This window comes from Dendrobates tinctorius, unplaced genomic scaffold, assembly GCF_039654945.1.
Source record: "Dendrobates tinctorius isolate UK_male_01 unplaced genomic scaffold, ASM3965494v1 ptg000192l, whole genome shotgun sequence".
In the NCBI taxonomy this organism is placed as follows: domain Eukaryota; kingdom Metazoa; phylum Chordata; class Amphibia; order Anura; family Dendrobatidae; genus Dendrobates; species Dendrobates tinctorius.
The window spans coordinates 5,986,847-6,000,365 of NW_027361859.1; the positions used below are offsets into that span (position 1 = coordinate 5,986,847).

The 13,519-nt window shown below is 43.4% G+C and overlaps 1 protein-coding gene across 1 annotated transcript in view; it reads left to right on the forward strand.

Moving 5' to 3' along the window:
• Nucleotides 1-4,647, forward strand: part of LOC141055810 (uncharacterized) — a 62,030-nt gene extending 57,383 nt beyond the window's left edge. The window contains exon 7 of the mRNA XM_073552523.1: nucleotides 3,242-4,647. Coding sequence (XP_073408624.1) covers nucleotides 3,242-4,341 — 1,100 coding nt within the window. The 3' untranslated portion in view covers nucleotides 4,342-4,647. The remainder of the gene's footprint in view (nucleotides 1-3,241) is intronic.
• Nucleotides 4,648-13,519: the final 8,872 nt, after the last annotated feature.

The following is a 13,519-nucleotide window of genomic DNA, read 5'->3' on the forward strand; positions in this document are numbered from 1 at the left end:
CTGCCTCATGCCAGAGATTTCCTCTTTAATTTGACCCATTTGAGTACTAAGGGATGACATGACTGTGCCATAATGATTTACAGCAGTTAGGATGTCCTTCAGTGTAGGCTCTGTACTCTGTTGGGTTGTGGCTGGGATTACAGTACTATCCTGTGTACAAGAATGCGGTGGATGGGAGCTAGCTCTACTCCCCCTTCTTCCTTATGGCATCTTGGGAGTTAATCTGTGTGGAGTCGGATATCTCCTGCAGCTGTTTATATGAGGCTTGGAAGCTCCTCTCTGATCCCCTGGCATACTCTGCCAGCTTCTCCGCTGCATGAATGGCCGCCGCCCTTCCTGTCTGGGTACCTGGAGTGGACGCCGCAATGCCATCTTGGAGCTCTCCTTGTTTTCCCGCCGCTGGCACTTTTGGCTTTTGGTTTGCTCCCCCCGCCATGAGAACGCTTTCTGTGAGTACTGATGCGAGAAGGATAAACTCCGGAGGAAATGTGACTGTAAATTAACTCCGTTACGGCCCAGCGGAGCTCAGGATAATAGCTCAGGATAATTTACAGGTCCCGGAGCGCGCTCTCCCTGCATCTGCTCACATCCTCGGCCAGGCCACGCCCCCCGTATGGAATTTTGATACATAAATGAAGCTAGGTGATTGACCCAAGAACTAGAGACTGAACCAGAGATTCTTGGTAAATCTCTCAGTGCTCCCACCTTTGTTATAAAAAAGCCAATGTGTTAGATTTATTAATGCAATAACTTCAGTTTTCTGGTGTACAGAAATCACAAGTTTTGGCACAACTTTTTAAACTTTCTCCAACGCTCTCAACATTTTTATAAAACCTGAGCTTAGAGGAAGTGGACTTGGCCACACGTGGCACAACAAATGTACGATAATTTAAGCTATATAGTAAAAATCTACACCAATCTAAAACACAATCCATATCGCATGTGCCACTCAAAGCTTCAAAACCATGGCTTTTTGTTACATGACCATACTGCTTCTCCCTTGTACATTTTTTTGCCAGAATGCATGAAACTTTGAAAGAAGAATATGAATGTAACTTATTCAACTAACATCATAAGCTTTTAGTCTGCAGATTGATGTCTCCTGGTGCCTACACTGCCTTGGTCATTTGATTAACCCCTTCCTGACAGCCGACGTACTATCCCGTCCACGGTACCCGGGCCCGTATGACCGTGGACGGGATAGTACGTCGGGCCCTTTAATGCGATACCGCGACTAAAGTCGCGGTGATCGCATTAAAATTCCGACGCCATCTCACCTTACAAAAGATGGCGTCGGCATCCCGGGCTGCGATCCCGCCCCCCCGGCATCCAGAGCGCTGTGATTGGCTGTTCAATTCTGAACAGCCAATCACAGCGTTTCTCATTGTTTGGCTGAAACAATGATGTCCTAGGCTGGGATCGAGTACTGATGTACTCGATCTTAGAGCTGGTGCCTGGCAACGCCAGGCACCGGCAAAAAGCACCCGGATTGGTGCGATCGCCGATCTGATCGATCGCGCCAATCGCAGTGCACAGCGGCGCTATATCGCTGCTGTGCCCTGCCAGTACCGGTCAGGATCGGTGCTATATTAGCACCGATCCTAGGCTGGAGCCTGATGCAGGCCCAGCAGGGCCTGCAGGAGTTGGCTGGAGCGATCGATTAGTAGTTTTCTCCCACATGTGGGGTATCAGGGTACTCAGGACAAATTGGACAACAACTTTTGGGGTCCAATTTCTCCTGTTACTCTTGGGAAAATTAAAAATTGGGGACTAAATGATCATTTATGTGGGAATAAAACAGGATTTTATATTTTCACGTCTGGGCATTATAATCTTTAGTGAAGCCCTTGGGGGTTCAAAGTGGTCACCACACATCTAGATAAGTTCCTTAGGGGGTCTAGTTTCCAAAATGGGGTCACTTGTGGGGGGTTTCCACTGTTTAGGCACATCAGACACTCGTCAAATGCAACATGGCGTCCGATCTCAATTCCAGCCAATTTTAGGTTGAAAAAGTCAAACGGGGCTCCTTCCCTTCTGAGCCCTGCCATGTGCCCAAACAGTGGTTCCCCCCCACATATTGGGTATCAGCGTACTCAGGACAAATTTGACAACAACCTTTGGAGTCCAATTTCTCCTGTTACCCTTGGGAAAACAAAATATTGGGGACTAAATGATCATGTTTGTGGAAAAAATATGATTTTTTATATTCACGCCCGGGCGTTATAAACTTCTGTGAAGCCCTTGGGGGTTCAAAGTGGTCACCACACATCTAGATAAGTTCCTTAGGGGGTCTAGTTTCCAAAATGGGGTCACTTGTGGGGGGTTTCCACTGTTTAGGCACATCAGACGCTCGTCAAACGCGACATGGCGTCCGATCTCAATTCCAGCCAATTTTAGGTTGAAAAAACGGGGCTCCTTCCCTTCTGAGCCCTGCCATGTGCCCAAACAGTGGTTCCCCCCCACATATTGGGTATCAGCGTACTCAGGACAAATTTGACAACTTTTGGGGTCCAATTTCTCCTGTTACCCTTGGGAAAATAAAAAAATTGTTGCTAAAATATTATTTTTGTGACTAAAAAGTTAAATGTTCATTTTTACCTTCCACGTTGCTTCTGCTCCTGTGAAGCACCTGAAGGGTTAATAATCTTCTTGAATGTGGTTTTGAGTAGCTTCAGGGGTGCAGTTTTTAGAATGGTGTCACTTTTGGGTATTTTCTGCCATATAGACCCCTCAAAGTGACTTCAAATGTGAGGTGGTCCCTAAAAAAAAATGGTTTTGTAAGTTTTGCTGTAAAAATTAGAAATCGCTGGTCAAATTTTAACCCTTATAACTTCCTAACAAAAAAAAGTTGTTTCCCAAATTGTGCTGATGTAAAGTAGACATGTGGGAAATGTTATTTAGTAACTACTTTGTGTCACATATTTCTCTGTTTTAAGGGCATACAAATTCAAAGTTTGAAAATTGCAAAATTTTCAAAATTTTCGCCATATTTCTGTTTTTTTCATAAATAAACGCAAGTTATAGCGAAAAATTTTTACCACTAAAGTGAAGTACAATATGTCACGAGAAAACAATCTCAGAATCGCCTAGATCCGTTGAAGCGTTCCAGAGTTATAACCTCATAAAGGGACAGTGGTCAGAATTGAAAAAATTGGCTCGGTCATGAACGTGCATACCACCCTTGGGGGTGAAGGGGTTAATGAATTTTACTACAATAATTTTGTTTTTGTTTTCTCGACAGATGATGACAGGAGTTCAGAGGGACTTCGGATATTTTCAGATTTTAAGGCAGATAATCCTGATATCACAGCAGATTCATATGAAGATCATGTCATTTTCCCATATATACCTACAGACCCTCACAGCCAATATCCATCATCTGATACGTTTGAGCATGTCTTATCCTCTCACACATTACAAACTGTTAATCAAAATGAAAACATCAGGAGGAACAAAGAACATCAAGTTTCTCATACTGGGGAGAAGCCATTTTCATGTTTAGAATGTAGGAAAGGTTTTAAGCACAAATCAACTCTTGTTGCACATCAGAGAATTCACACAGGTGTGAAGGCATTTTCGTGTTCTGAATGTGGAAAGTGTTTCACCTACAGAAAAGATCTTGTTAGACATGAGAAATCTCATACAGGGGAGAAGCCATTTTCATGTTCAGAATGTGGGAAATGTTTTACTTTCAAAGCAACTCTTGTTAAACATAAGATAATTCACACAGAGGAGAGGCCATTTTCATGTTCAGAATGTGGGAAATGTTTTAGAAACAAGCAAAATCTTGATGCACATCAGAGAATTCACACAGGGGAGAGGCCATTTCCATGCCCAGTTTGTGGGAAATGTTTTACTTACAAAGGAGATCTTTTTAAACATAAGAAAACTCACACAGGGGAAAAGCCATTTTCATGTTCAGAATGTGGGAAATGTTTTACCTACAAAGGAGAACTTATTATACATGAGAGAATTCACACAGGGGAGAAGCCATTTTCATGTAAAGAATGTGGAAAATGTTATGGCGTTAAATCAAGACTTATTAAACATCAGAATATCCACATAAAGGAGAAGCAATTTTCATGTCCAGAATGTGAGAAATGTTGTAGCAATAAATCAAAACTTGTTATACATCTTAGAACTCACACAGGGGAAAAGCCATTTTCATGTTCAGAATGTGGGAAATGTTACAGCATTAAATCAAGACTTGTTAGACATGAGAGAAGTCACACAGGTGAAAAGCCATTTTCATGTCCAGAATGTGGAAAATGTTATGCCTATAAATCAACTCTAGTTGTGCATCTGAGAACTCACACAGGAGAGAAGTCATTTTCATGTTAAGAATGTGGAAAATGTTTTGCAGAGAATTGTGAAGGAAATGTGGTGGCAAAGCGCACTCTACGCTTTTCTAGTCCCCTGGACATACGCCCTCCTCTTGGAGATCATACTTTGGATTCCATACCTTTCTTCATAATCGCACCAGGCAACATCTCTACTTTCTCTATACTACCGAATCTAGAGCTGTTTGAAAAAGACCCAGGCTGGGTCAAAGCGTAAACTTTATATATATCTCTAAAGATTATCTACTATTTTGAACTCTGTAGTGTACGACTACCTTTTGTACAATAAAAGACAAAAATCTCTTGAGTGCAGCTGACTACCCTCAATTTGTTTACTTGGATTTGTCCATCTCTGCCAGCACACCCACTAGTAGCTGAGTGCGTATCCTTTTTATTTTCTTTTTTCAACTATCTGCATTTTCTTCCTGGATCAGACCTGCAGTTATCAGTTTGTCTTTTGTAAGGATAACAATGACAGAAACTTCTCTGCTGTTCACACTACAGTACTGCTGCATAGTGTGTAAACTTTCTGCAAGTGTTCAGTTTGCCTGATCATCAATTCTGCCTGTGATTAACTTTTTGTTTGCTGATTGCCTATGTCTGTTGATACATAAAACTCTACAGTTAACCATTTGTTTGCTGCAAGTTCTATATTGACTATACATCTACAATTCCTTTGTATATCCACACTTCTGACTCTCTGTCTTCTGGTGTTTCCTGCTCTGCTTCTCTGCCTGCCGTCCTGCATACCCTGCTGTTCAGGTTTTTCTGATCCACGTCTTGTCCGACAGGTGTTGCTCACTCTGCTCCCATATTGGTCAATGTTGCAGTTTATGCCGGGATCACATATGCGAGAAACTCGGATGAGTCTCGCATGTTAATACCTGGCACTGTCGCCAGCACTCAGGAGTGGAGCGTGCGGCTGCATGCATTGCTATGTGGCCGCACGCTCCGATCCAAGTGCCGGCGGCAGTGCCGGGTATTAACATGAGAGACTCGTCCGAGTTTCTCCCATGTGTGATCCCAGCCTATTGCAGTTAATTTTACAATTACACTGACATATGTTCTTTCTGGGTCAATCCATGGGTTTCCACTGAAGAGAGAAATATGTTAGAAGAGAATCTTCTCTAGTGTAGCATTTTGAGGCCACTGTATACAAGATTTGCGTACAACCGTAGTAGTGAAGAAGATGAGCACAGATTTGTGAACATATCATTACTCTCATTTCAGGTCAACCCAAAATAGTACCTTGTCTGACCAGCCAGTGATGTTTTTGCCACCTTTTAGTTTTAAAATTTGCACCTTATTGATACTGCACCAGGAAGAGCCAAATTTCGTTAGAAGTGGACTATCAAATATGATTGTCCTCTTGCAGCACCTCATGTTGGTGAAACTTTGGCTTTTCCCGATACGCCTAAAGTGCTAATGCTATCTACCAGGATATAAGTATCAGCCTATAGTTCTGTGCAACTAGTCAAACTGCTCCAGGCAACAGCAGGCATGTCGAAGCAGAGACGCTGTCTGAAAATCTGAGGTCTGCTCCTGCGTAAATGTTTCGGGGGGTCACCCTCTTCCTCAAACAAAGTCTGTGTCCTTTACTCATTATGATGTGTTGATTCCCTAAATTAGAATACTGACTGAATATGTTCTGAGGATAATGTAAAAGGTTTAAATATAATCATAAAGGAAGTTATTACAACAGACTGGTTGTGGTTTATGCTATTGTGGTAAATCGGTTCACTCGGTAGACACAGGAACACTGTCTCTTTAAATCTTCCACTGGTTTGTTAAAGGTACTGCATGAACCAGTTCAGCATTAGCAAAACAAACATGGCATTTCTGGCCTAACAGGAAAACAAAAATAATGTATGGCACAGTCAGTGTTGCTGCAGGGGTCCATCTGCCCAGGAACAAACAAAAGGTTCAGCTTTTCTTATCATGAAAACACAGCTCTGGAGCTTGTACTTCCAGGCACACCCAACACTGAATGAGCCAGAAGACTGTGTATTTATCCTCTGGACTCCACCGTGGGGTCGAGATATGGTGAACAGCTTCCCACCAACTCTACAGCTGTTCACTCAACCTAGCTCTAAACGTGGCTAATTAACCCCGCTCAGCAATTAGTGTGCTGGAGCGTTTTCCTAGATTCATAACACTGAAGTTAACAACCTCCAAGATACATCTCGCCTCCAGGACTTTGTCACACCATTTATTATATAGTTTGGATATTTAGCAGTGGAGTGGAATGACTGCATTTTAGCATTAGTCTGTATATGATAAAGTAGAATTTGGTCAGTTTGCTGCACTGTTTATAGGTGAGGAAGAACATAATGGGTTTACACTAAGCTCTGAATTTTCAGAAATAGTAATGAAAATGGGTGAGGTTTGAATAGGACACTTGTAAACCATCAGGAGAACAGAAGAGCCTTGTGATGTGTAAATGTCTAGAATACAAGACAGCCCATTGTATCTAACATAGTAACATAGTTATTGAGGTTGAAGGGAGACTTTAAGTCCATCCAGTTCAACCCATATCCTATCCTAACTTGCCCTAACATGTTGATCCAGAGGAAAGCAAAAAAAAAACCCATGTGGCAAACAGTAAGCTTCACATTGGGGAAAAAAATTCCTTCCCGACTCCACATACGGCAATCAGACTAGCTCCCTGGATCAACGTAATATTAAGGAAACTAGTGTATATACCCTGTAATATTATACCTTTCAAGAAAGGCATCCAGTCCCTTCTTAAATTTTAGTAGGGAATCACTCATTACAACATCATATGGCAGAGAGTTCCATAGTCTCACTGCTCTTACAGTAAAGAATCCGCGTCTGTGAGTATGCTTAAACCTTCTTTCCTCCAGACGTTGTGGATGCCCCCTTGTCCCCGTCACAGGTCTAAGAGTAAAAAGATCATTAGAAAGGTCTGGCCACATTTAGACATTATGTGTCAATATAGATACTCTGACACTAAGTCACTAATCTGGGACAAGCCACGAGGCTGGGAAGTCAAGAGGTCCAGCGTCAGAAACCTGAAGAGTTCATCATTATCAGATGGATGAGACAAAGGTACAGTCAGGTCACAATCTGGGCTCAAACTTCCAAGAAGGCAGTGGATCTAGACAAAGGGGCTAGGCAAATGGATGGTCAAAGGCAAGGCCCAAGGTTGGGCTAGAGATCATAATACAGGAACTTATAGCACAGAGCAAACACACACCACTTAAACTAAGATACAAGTGGCAGAAATCTGAGGCCGAGAGCCAGCTAAATAGCCAAACATCTAAAATAGGTGACACCTGAATGACCGACAGCCCAGCATGCCCCTGCCTCAGATTGGGCTGTTACATTACTGACAGCTTCGCATGGCCCTATCCTATAAAGTGGCTGAGCTGTCACAGCGAGGTGGAAACGTGACATACACCCTCTTTCAATTTTATGGTTTTACATATTGGAACATAATTAACAAAAACATAAAAATCTAGTCTTTAGATGATACATAATTTAAAAAAATAATTTTATCTTTAGAAGATCTTAATGGGAATCTCGCAGTAGGATCCACTCCCTAAGCTGTTTATATGGGCATGCAGGTCATAGGAAACACAATAAAATGATAGCTTGATATCTGCGACCCAATGTCTTACCCAGAGAAAGCCACGTGTTTCTTAATATGTAAATGAGCTGCTAAGATTTATGGGCCGGACATAGATCTCATCAAAAATCTGCCTCCAGAGCTTATTTTTAAATGAACGAGAATTCCTATAAAATAATGAACGAGTTTGGATTTTTTTGAGATATAAGTTGCATTCCAGATGGGGACTTTGAAACAACCAAGTAGTTGTCCAGGTAAGGTAGCAGTAGAATGTCTTTTGTTTGGATGACATCTCTGTAACAAGATTGGTAAAAAAAAAACTCTTGGAATCTCTGAAATCACAACGGACAGAATTAAACCATTAATGAAAATGGCAACTCGTTTGAAGGGAACAAAGTATTGAAACTTGCTAATATGCGTCCTTTAGAGTGACTGAGGCCAGAAACACAATATTTAGACAGAAGATTAATTGTGGATGACAGAGTCTCAAACCTGTAGGTTGAAGGCTAGAAAATGCTTCAATCTTTTTAACTTGATTATGAGGGTTTTTTTTATGAATAGGAGGAGATTAAAATCCTTAATTTGTCTCAAGGAATGTGGACTAAAATACCTTTTTCTCAGAAGAGAAAATATTTTAAGCCCATGGCCCTTTGATGGAATTCATTAACATCTGGTGAGAAGTAATCTGTACTCAGGGAAGAAACCTAATTCTGGAAAGTATTCTAGAATGGACCTTTGGTGCCACTGCTGAAATTCTTAAATGTTTATGTCATTCTAGTGGTCAAGGGTTTTCTTGAATTGTCTTATACAATACTTTTACCATATTAGACAGAAGATTTTATAGTTACAGTTGACACCTGATAAATCTCCCTGTCTCCTCATTACTCCTCCCCTATACAAATCCCTTCATTGGCTCCCAAATCATCAATAACTACGGTTTACACTAACACTGATCTTCAAAGCTGTCCATAATCAGAACCCTCCATACAGTATATCGCCAAACTAATCTCCAGATATCTTCCCACTGGTAATCTTTGGTACTCCCAAGACCTCCTTGCTTCCTCCTCGCTCATACGTTCCTCACCTAATCGCCTCCAAGACTTCTCCCGAGTATCCTTCATCCACTGGAAACCCATCTCTTCAGGAAAGATTACAACCTCCACCTGACCCCGCTGCCACCTCAACTCCAATGAAACTATGGAAGCCCCCAACCTATTGTCTCCTTTCCTAATCCTGTAGACTGTAACCCCGTGAGAGCAGGATCCTCCCCTCTCTGTATCAATCTGCCATTGTTAGTTTGTTCATTTTAATTTATTTTTTGTATGTATTTCACTCCATTCAATGTTAGCAAGCAGTGTGAATGGTAATCATGTCATTAAACTTCTTTGCTATAATTCATCTGTTACATTGTTCTCAGTACTTACTGTTGTATATCCATGGGGGGAATCACTGGAGATGTTATCATGGGAGAGGTGCTATAGCTTAGAGATGGAATCAGGACTGCATCTTTGATCATCTTTTCCACACCAGAATGTGTGGTGCAGTTGCTGCTAATTTATAACTAATGCAGCTCCCACAATTCCTCTCTTCTAGCCTTGTAGTGGGGTGTATAAATTTAGAATCATTCTAATGGGAACACGCATGTGAGGGGTCGCACACATCTAGCAAAGCATTACATTAGCTAAGCATCCAGCATAAGACAGTTACTCCATGACAGTTAGTCAGGGCAGTAGTCAGGTAAATCACACTTTGCTCTCCCTTTTAAGCATGTAATTTATTTCTATCCTCCTGTGTTCCCTTGCCATCCACATTCACCGCCCCATCCCCCATCCATCATCACTCACACATATCAGCCCCTCCATACTTCCCTTCCCTCTTCCATGTACAGCTCCCATGCACTTCTCACCTTCCTGAAACACCTCAGCCCATCTTGCCCAAACACAATGCACACAAAAATTCTTACATTTCAAAGAACTACTTTATGTTCCTATGCCTACTGATTTCAGGGGACATCTCCCCCAACCCTGGTCCACCATCCCCCAACCTCAACCCCTACCCCATATCAAAACCATGATAATCTTATTAGCATTACTTGCACTCCCTCATCTCCCTCTTTCAATTGTGCCCTCTGGAATCCACGTTCTGTATGTAACAAGCATCCTTTCCTGCACAATTACTTTCTGAAAAACTCTCTGAATCTGTTGGCCCTCACTGAAACCTGGATTCAGGATTCTCACACCGTCTCCGCTGCTGCCATTTCCCATGGTGGCTAGCAATTCACCCATTCCACGAGACCTACAAACAGACCTGGTGCTGGAGTTGGCATACTCCTGTCCCCACAATGCACTCTCCAGGTCATTCCCCCAGTTCCATCACTCTCATTCCCTTCTTTTGAGGTCCACACCATCAGGCTCTCCCGTCCCCTCCCCCTCAGAGTAGTGGCCATATACCGGCCCCCTGGCTCACCCACCCACTTCCTTGACCAGTTCTCAGCCTGGCTGCCGCACTTCATGTTCTCAGAACTACCAACCCTTATCCTGGCAGACTTCAACATCCCCATTATCAGCCCCACTTCCACATCTGCATCCCAGCTACTATCACTAGCCACTTCTCTTGGCCTCCTCACAGCTCTCAACCTCTGAGACACACATAGACGGTAACACCATTGACCTGGTCTTTGTCCAGCTCTGCTCAATCTCATACCTAAATAACTCACCGCTTCCCCTCTCTGACCACAACATTCTCTCCTTCATGCTCACAAATACTCCCCCACCCCAGCACACTCCTACATATCACACATTCAGAAATCTACAAGCCATTAACACTCAGACACTTTCAGACACCCTACAATCCTCCCTGTCCCAAATCTCCTCTTTTTCCTGTCCTGACCTGGCTGTTCATCACTACAACGACACTCTTAGAAGCACCCTGGAGGAAGTAGCGCCCCTCACCCTCCGAACATCCAAACAAAGCGTAAAACAGCCCTGGCTCACATCGCAAGCTCGACTTCTCCAGCGATGCTCTAGGAGTGCTGAACGCCGATGGAGAAAAACCCGCACACCAGAAGATTTCATCCACTGCAAATTTATGTTAAGAACCTAAAACTCTGCCCTTTAACTCGCCAAACAGACCTACTTCACCACCCTGGTCTCGCTAGCCAACAACCCCAAGAAACTTTTTGACACCTTTCACTCCCTCTTCAGGCTAAAAGCACAAGCCCCTATCACAGACATTTGTGCGGATGACCTGGCCTCCCACTTTATAGATAAAATAGTTAATATCCGTCAGGAAATCGGCTCCCAACCACCAAGTGCTGTCACTCCCATCCCTCCTTGCATTTCCCCTGGCTCACTTTCCACATTTGATCCCATCACAGATGAAGAAGCCTCCAGACTCCTCTCTTCTTCTCGTCCGACTACATGCACTACTGACCCCATTCCCTCACAGTCTCTCCAGTCGTCACAACTCACCTAGCTATAATCTTTAATCTCTCCCTCTCCTTGGGCATTTTCCCCATCCTCCGTCAAACATGCCATCGTTACTCCATTACTAAAGAAATCCGTTCTCGACCCATCCTGCACAAACAACTACATACCAGTCTCCAATCTCCCCTTCATTTCTAAACTTTTGGAGCGCTTAGTCTACTCCCGCCTTACCTGTTACCTCTCCACTCACTCCCTCCTACACCCTTCACAGTCCGGCCTCCGCCCCCTACATTCGACTGAAACTGCACTCATCAAAGTGACCAACGACCTTCTGACAGCAAAATGTAACGGTGACCACTCTCTGCTCATTCTTCTCAACCTTTCTGCAGCTTTCGACACTGTTGACCACTGTCTCCTACTCTCTAGGCTGCAGTCACTAGGCATTAAGGACACTGCTCTCTCCTGGTTCTCTTCCTATCTTTCTGACCGCTCCTTCAGTGTTTTGTTCGCTGGCTCCACGTCATCTCCTCTTCCTCTCGCAGTCGGGGTACCTCAGGGCTCAGTCCTTGGCCCCATTTTCTTCTCTCTCTACACAGCCCCAATTGGACAGCAGATTTGGCTTTCAGTACCATTTTTATGCTGATGACACACAACTACGTACGTCATTCCCCGACCTTACCCCCGCTGTACTACAGAACGCCAGTGACTGACTGTCCGCTGTCTCCAACATCACGTCCGCTTTCTATCTGAAACTTAACCTCTCCAAAACTGAACTTCTTCTGCTCCCGCCGTCTACTAACCTCCCTAAATCTGACATTTCCCTCTCTGTGGGTGGCACCATAATAACACCCCGGCAGCAGGTGCGCTGTCTGGGTGTTATGTTTGACACCAATTTCTCCTTCACATCCCCATATACAATCTCTTGTCTGCTCTTGCCGCTTACACCTAAAGAACATTTCCAGAATTTGCCCTTTTCTCACCATGGAAACAACAAAAACCTTCACTGTCGCCTTGATCCACTCTTGCCTGGACTACTGCAACACTCTATTAATTGGCCTCCCCGTTACTCGACTTTCCCCTCTCCTCCATTCCATACTTAATGCAGCTCCCAGGGTCATCCATCTGGCTAATCGGTACACGGACGCGTCCACTCTTCGCCAATCGTTACACTGACTGCCCATTCATTATAGGATCCAATTCAAAGTACTTGTTCTCACCCACAAAGCTCTCCACAGTGCAGCACCCCCCTACATCTCCTCCCTCATTTCTGTCTATCGGCCTAGCCGACCGCTGCGCTCTGCAAACGACTTTCGACTAACCTCTGCACTAATCCACACCTCCCACTCCCGACTCCAAGATTTCTTCTGCACTGCGCCAATCCTCTGGCATGCTCTACACCCAGAAATTAGGACTACCCACAATTTGCACAGTTTTAGGCGCTCCCTCAAAACGCATTTGTTCAGAGCAGCCTATCACATTCACTAATCAAAGTCCTTTTATGTGGAAGTGTGCGTGTGTAGCCCATTCACTATCTCCATCCATCCCTCACGTCCTCAAGATGGCTGGACCATCATTGTAAATACATCACTGTAAATACACACCTGCACTTTGTATCTCCCCCACCTCATTGTAGATTGTAAGCTTTCACGAGCAGGGTCGTCTTATTTTGCTTTAATTATTGTATTGTTAACATTGTTACTTATGACTTGTGTTTTGAAACTGTTAAACTGTAAAGCGCTGCGGAATATGTTGGCGCTATATAAATAAAGATTATTATTATTAATATTATTATTATTACATGCACCATGGAATCAATGGTACTCTAAAAATAAATAAGAATGGGTGTAAAAATGTTGCCCTTTTGTATAAGATGGCTGTTGAGGCATCTCTATTAAAAGGAAGTTCTCACCAGATTTTTTGCCACCTAATCTGAGAACAGCATAATGTAGAGACAGAAACCTGGATTCCAGCGATGTGTCACTTAGTGGGCTGGTTGCTGTATTCGTGAAAAATCTACTGCTAAGAAAACAGTGAATTTATCCCTAGAGGACTAGTAAACCTGCAGCGGTGTAGTCCTCCATATTCATCAGCTATTCCCAGTCTACCATTACCCGTGCCCTCAGCTATACAGTCATGGCCAAAAGTTTTGAGAATGACACAAATAT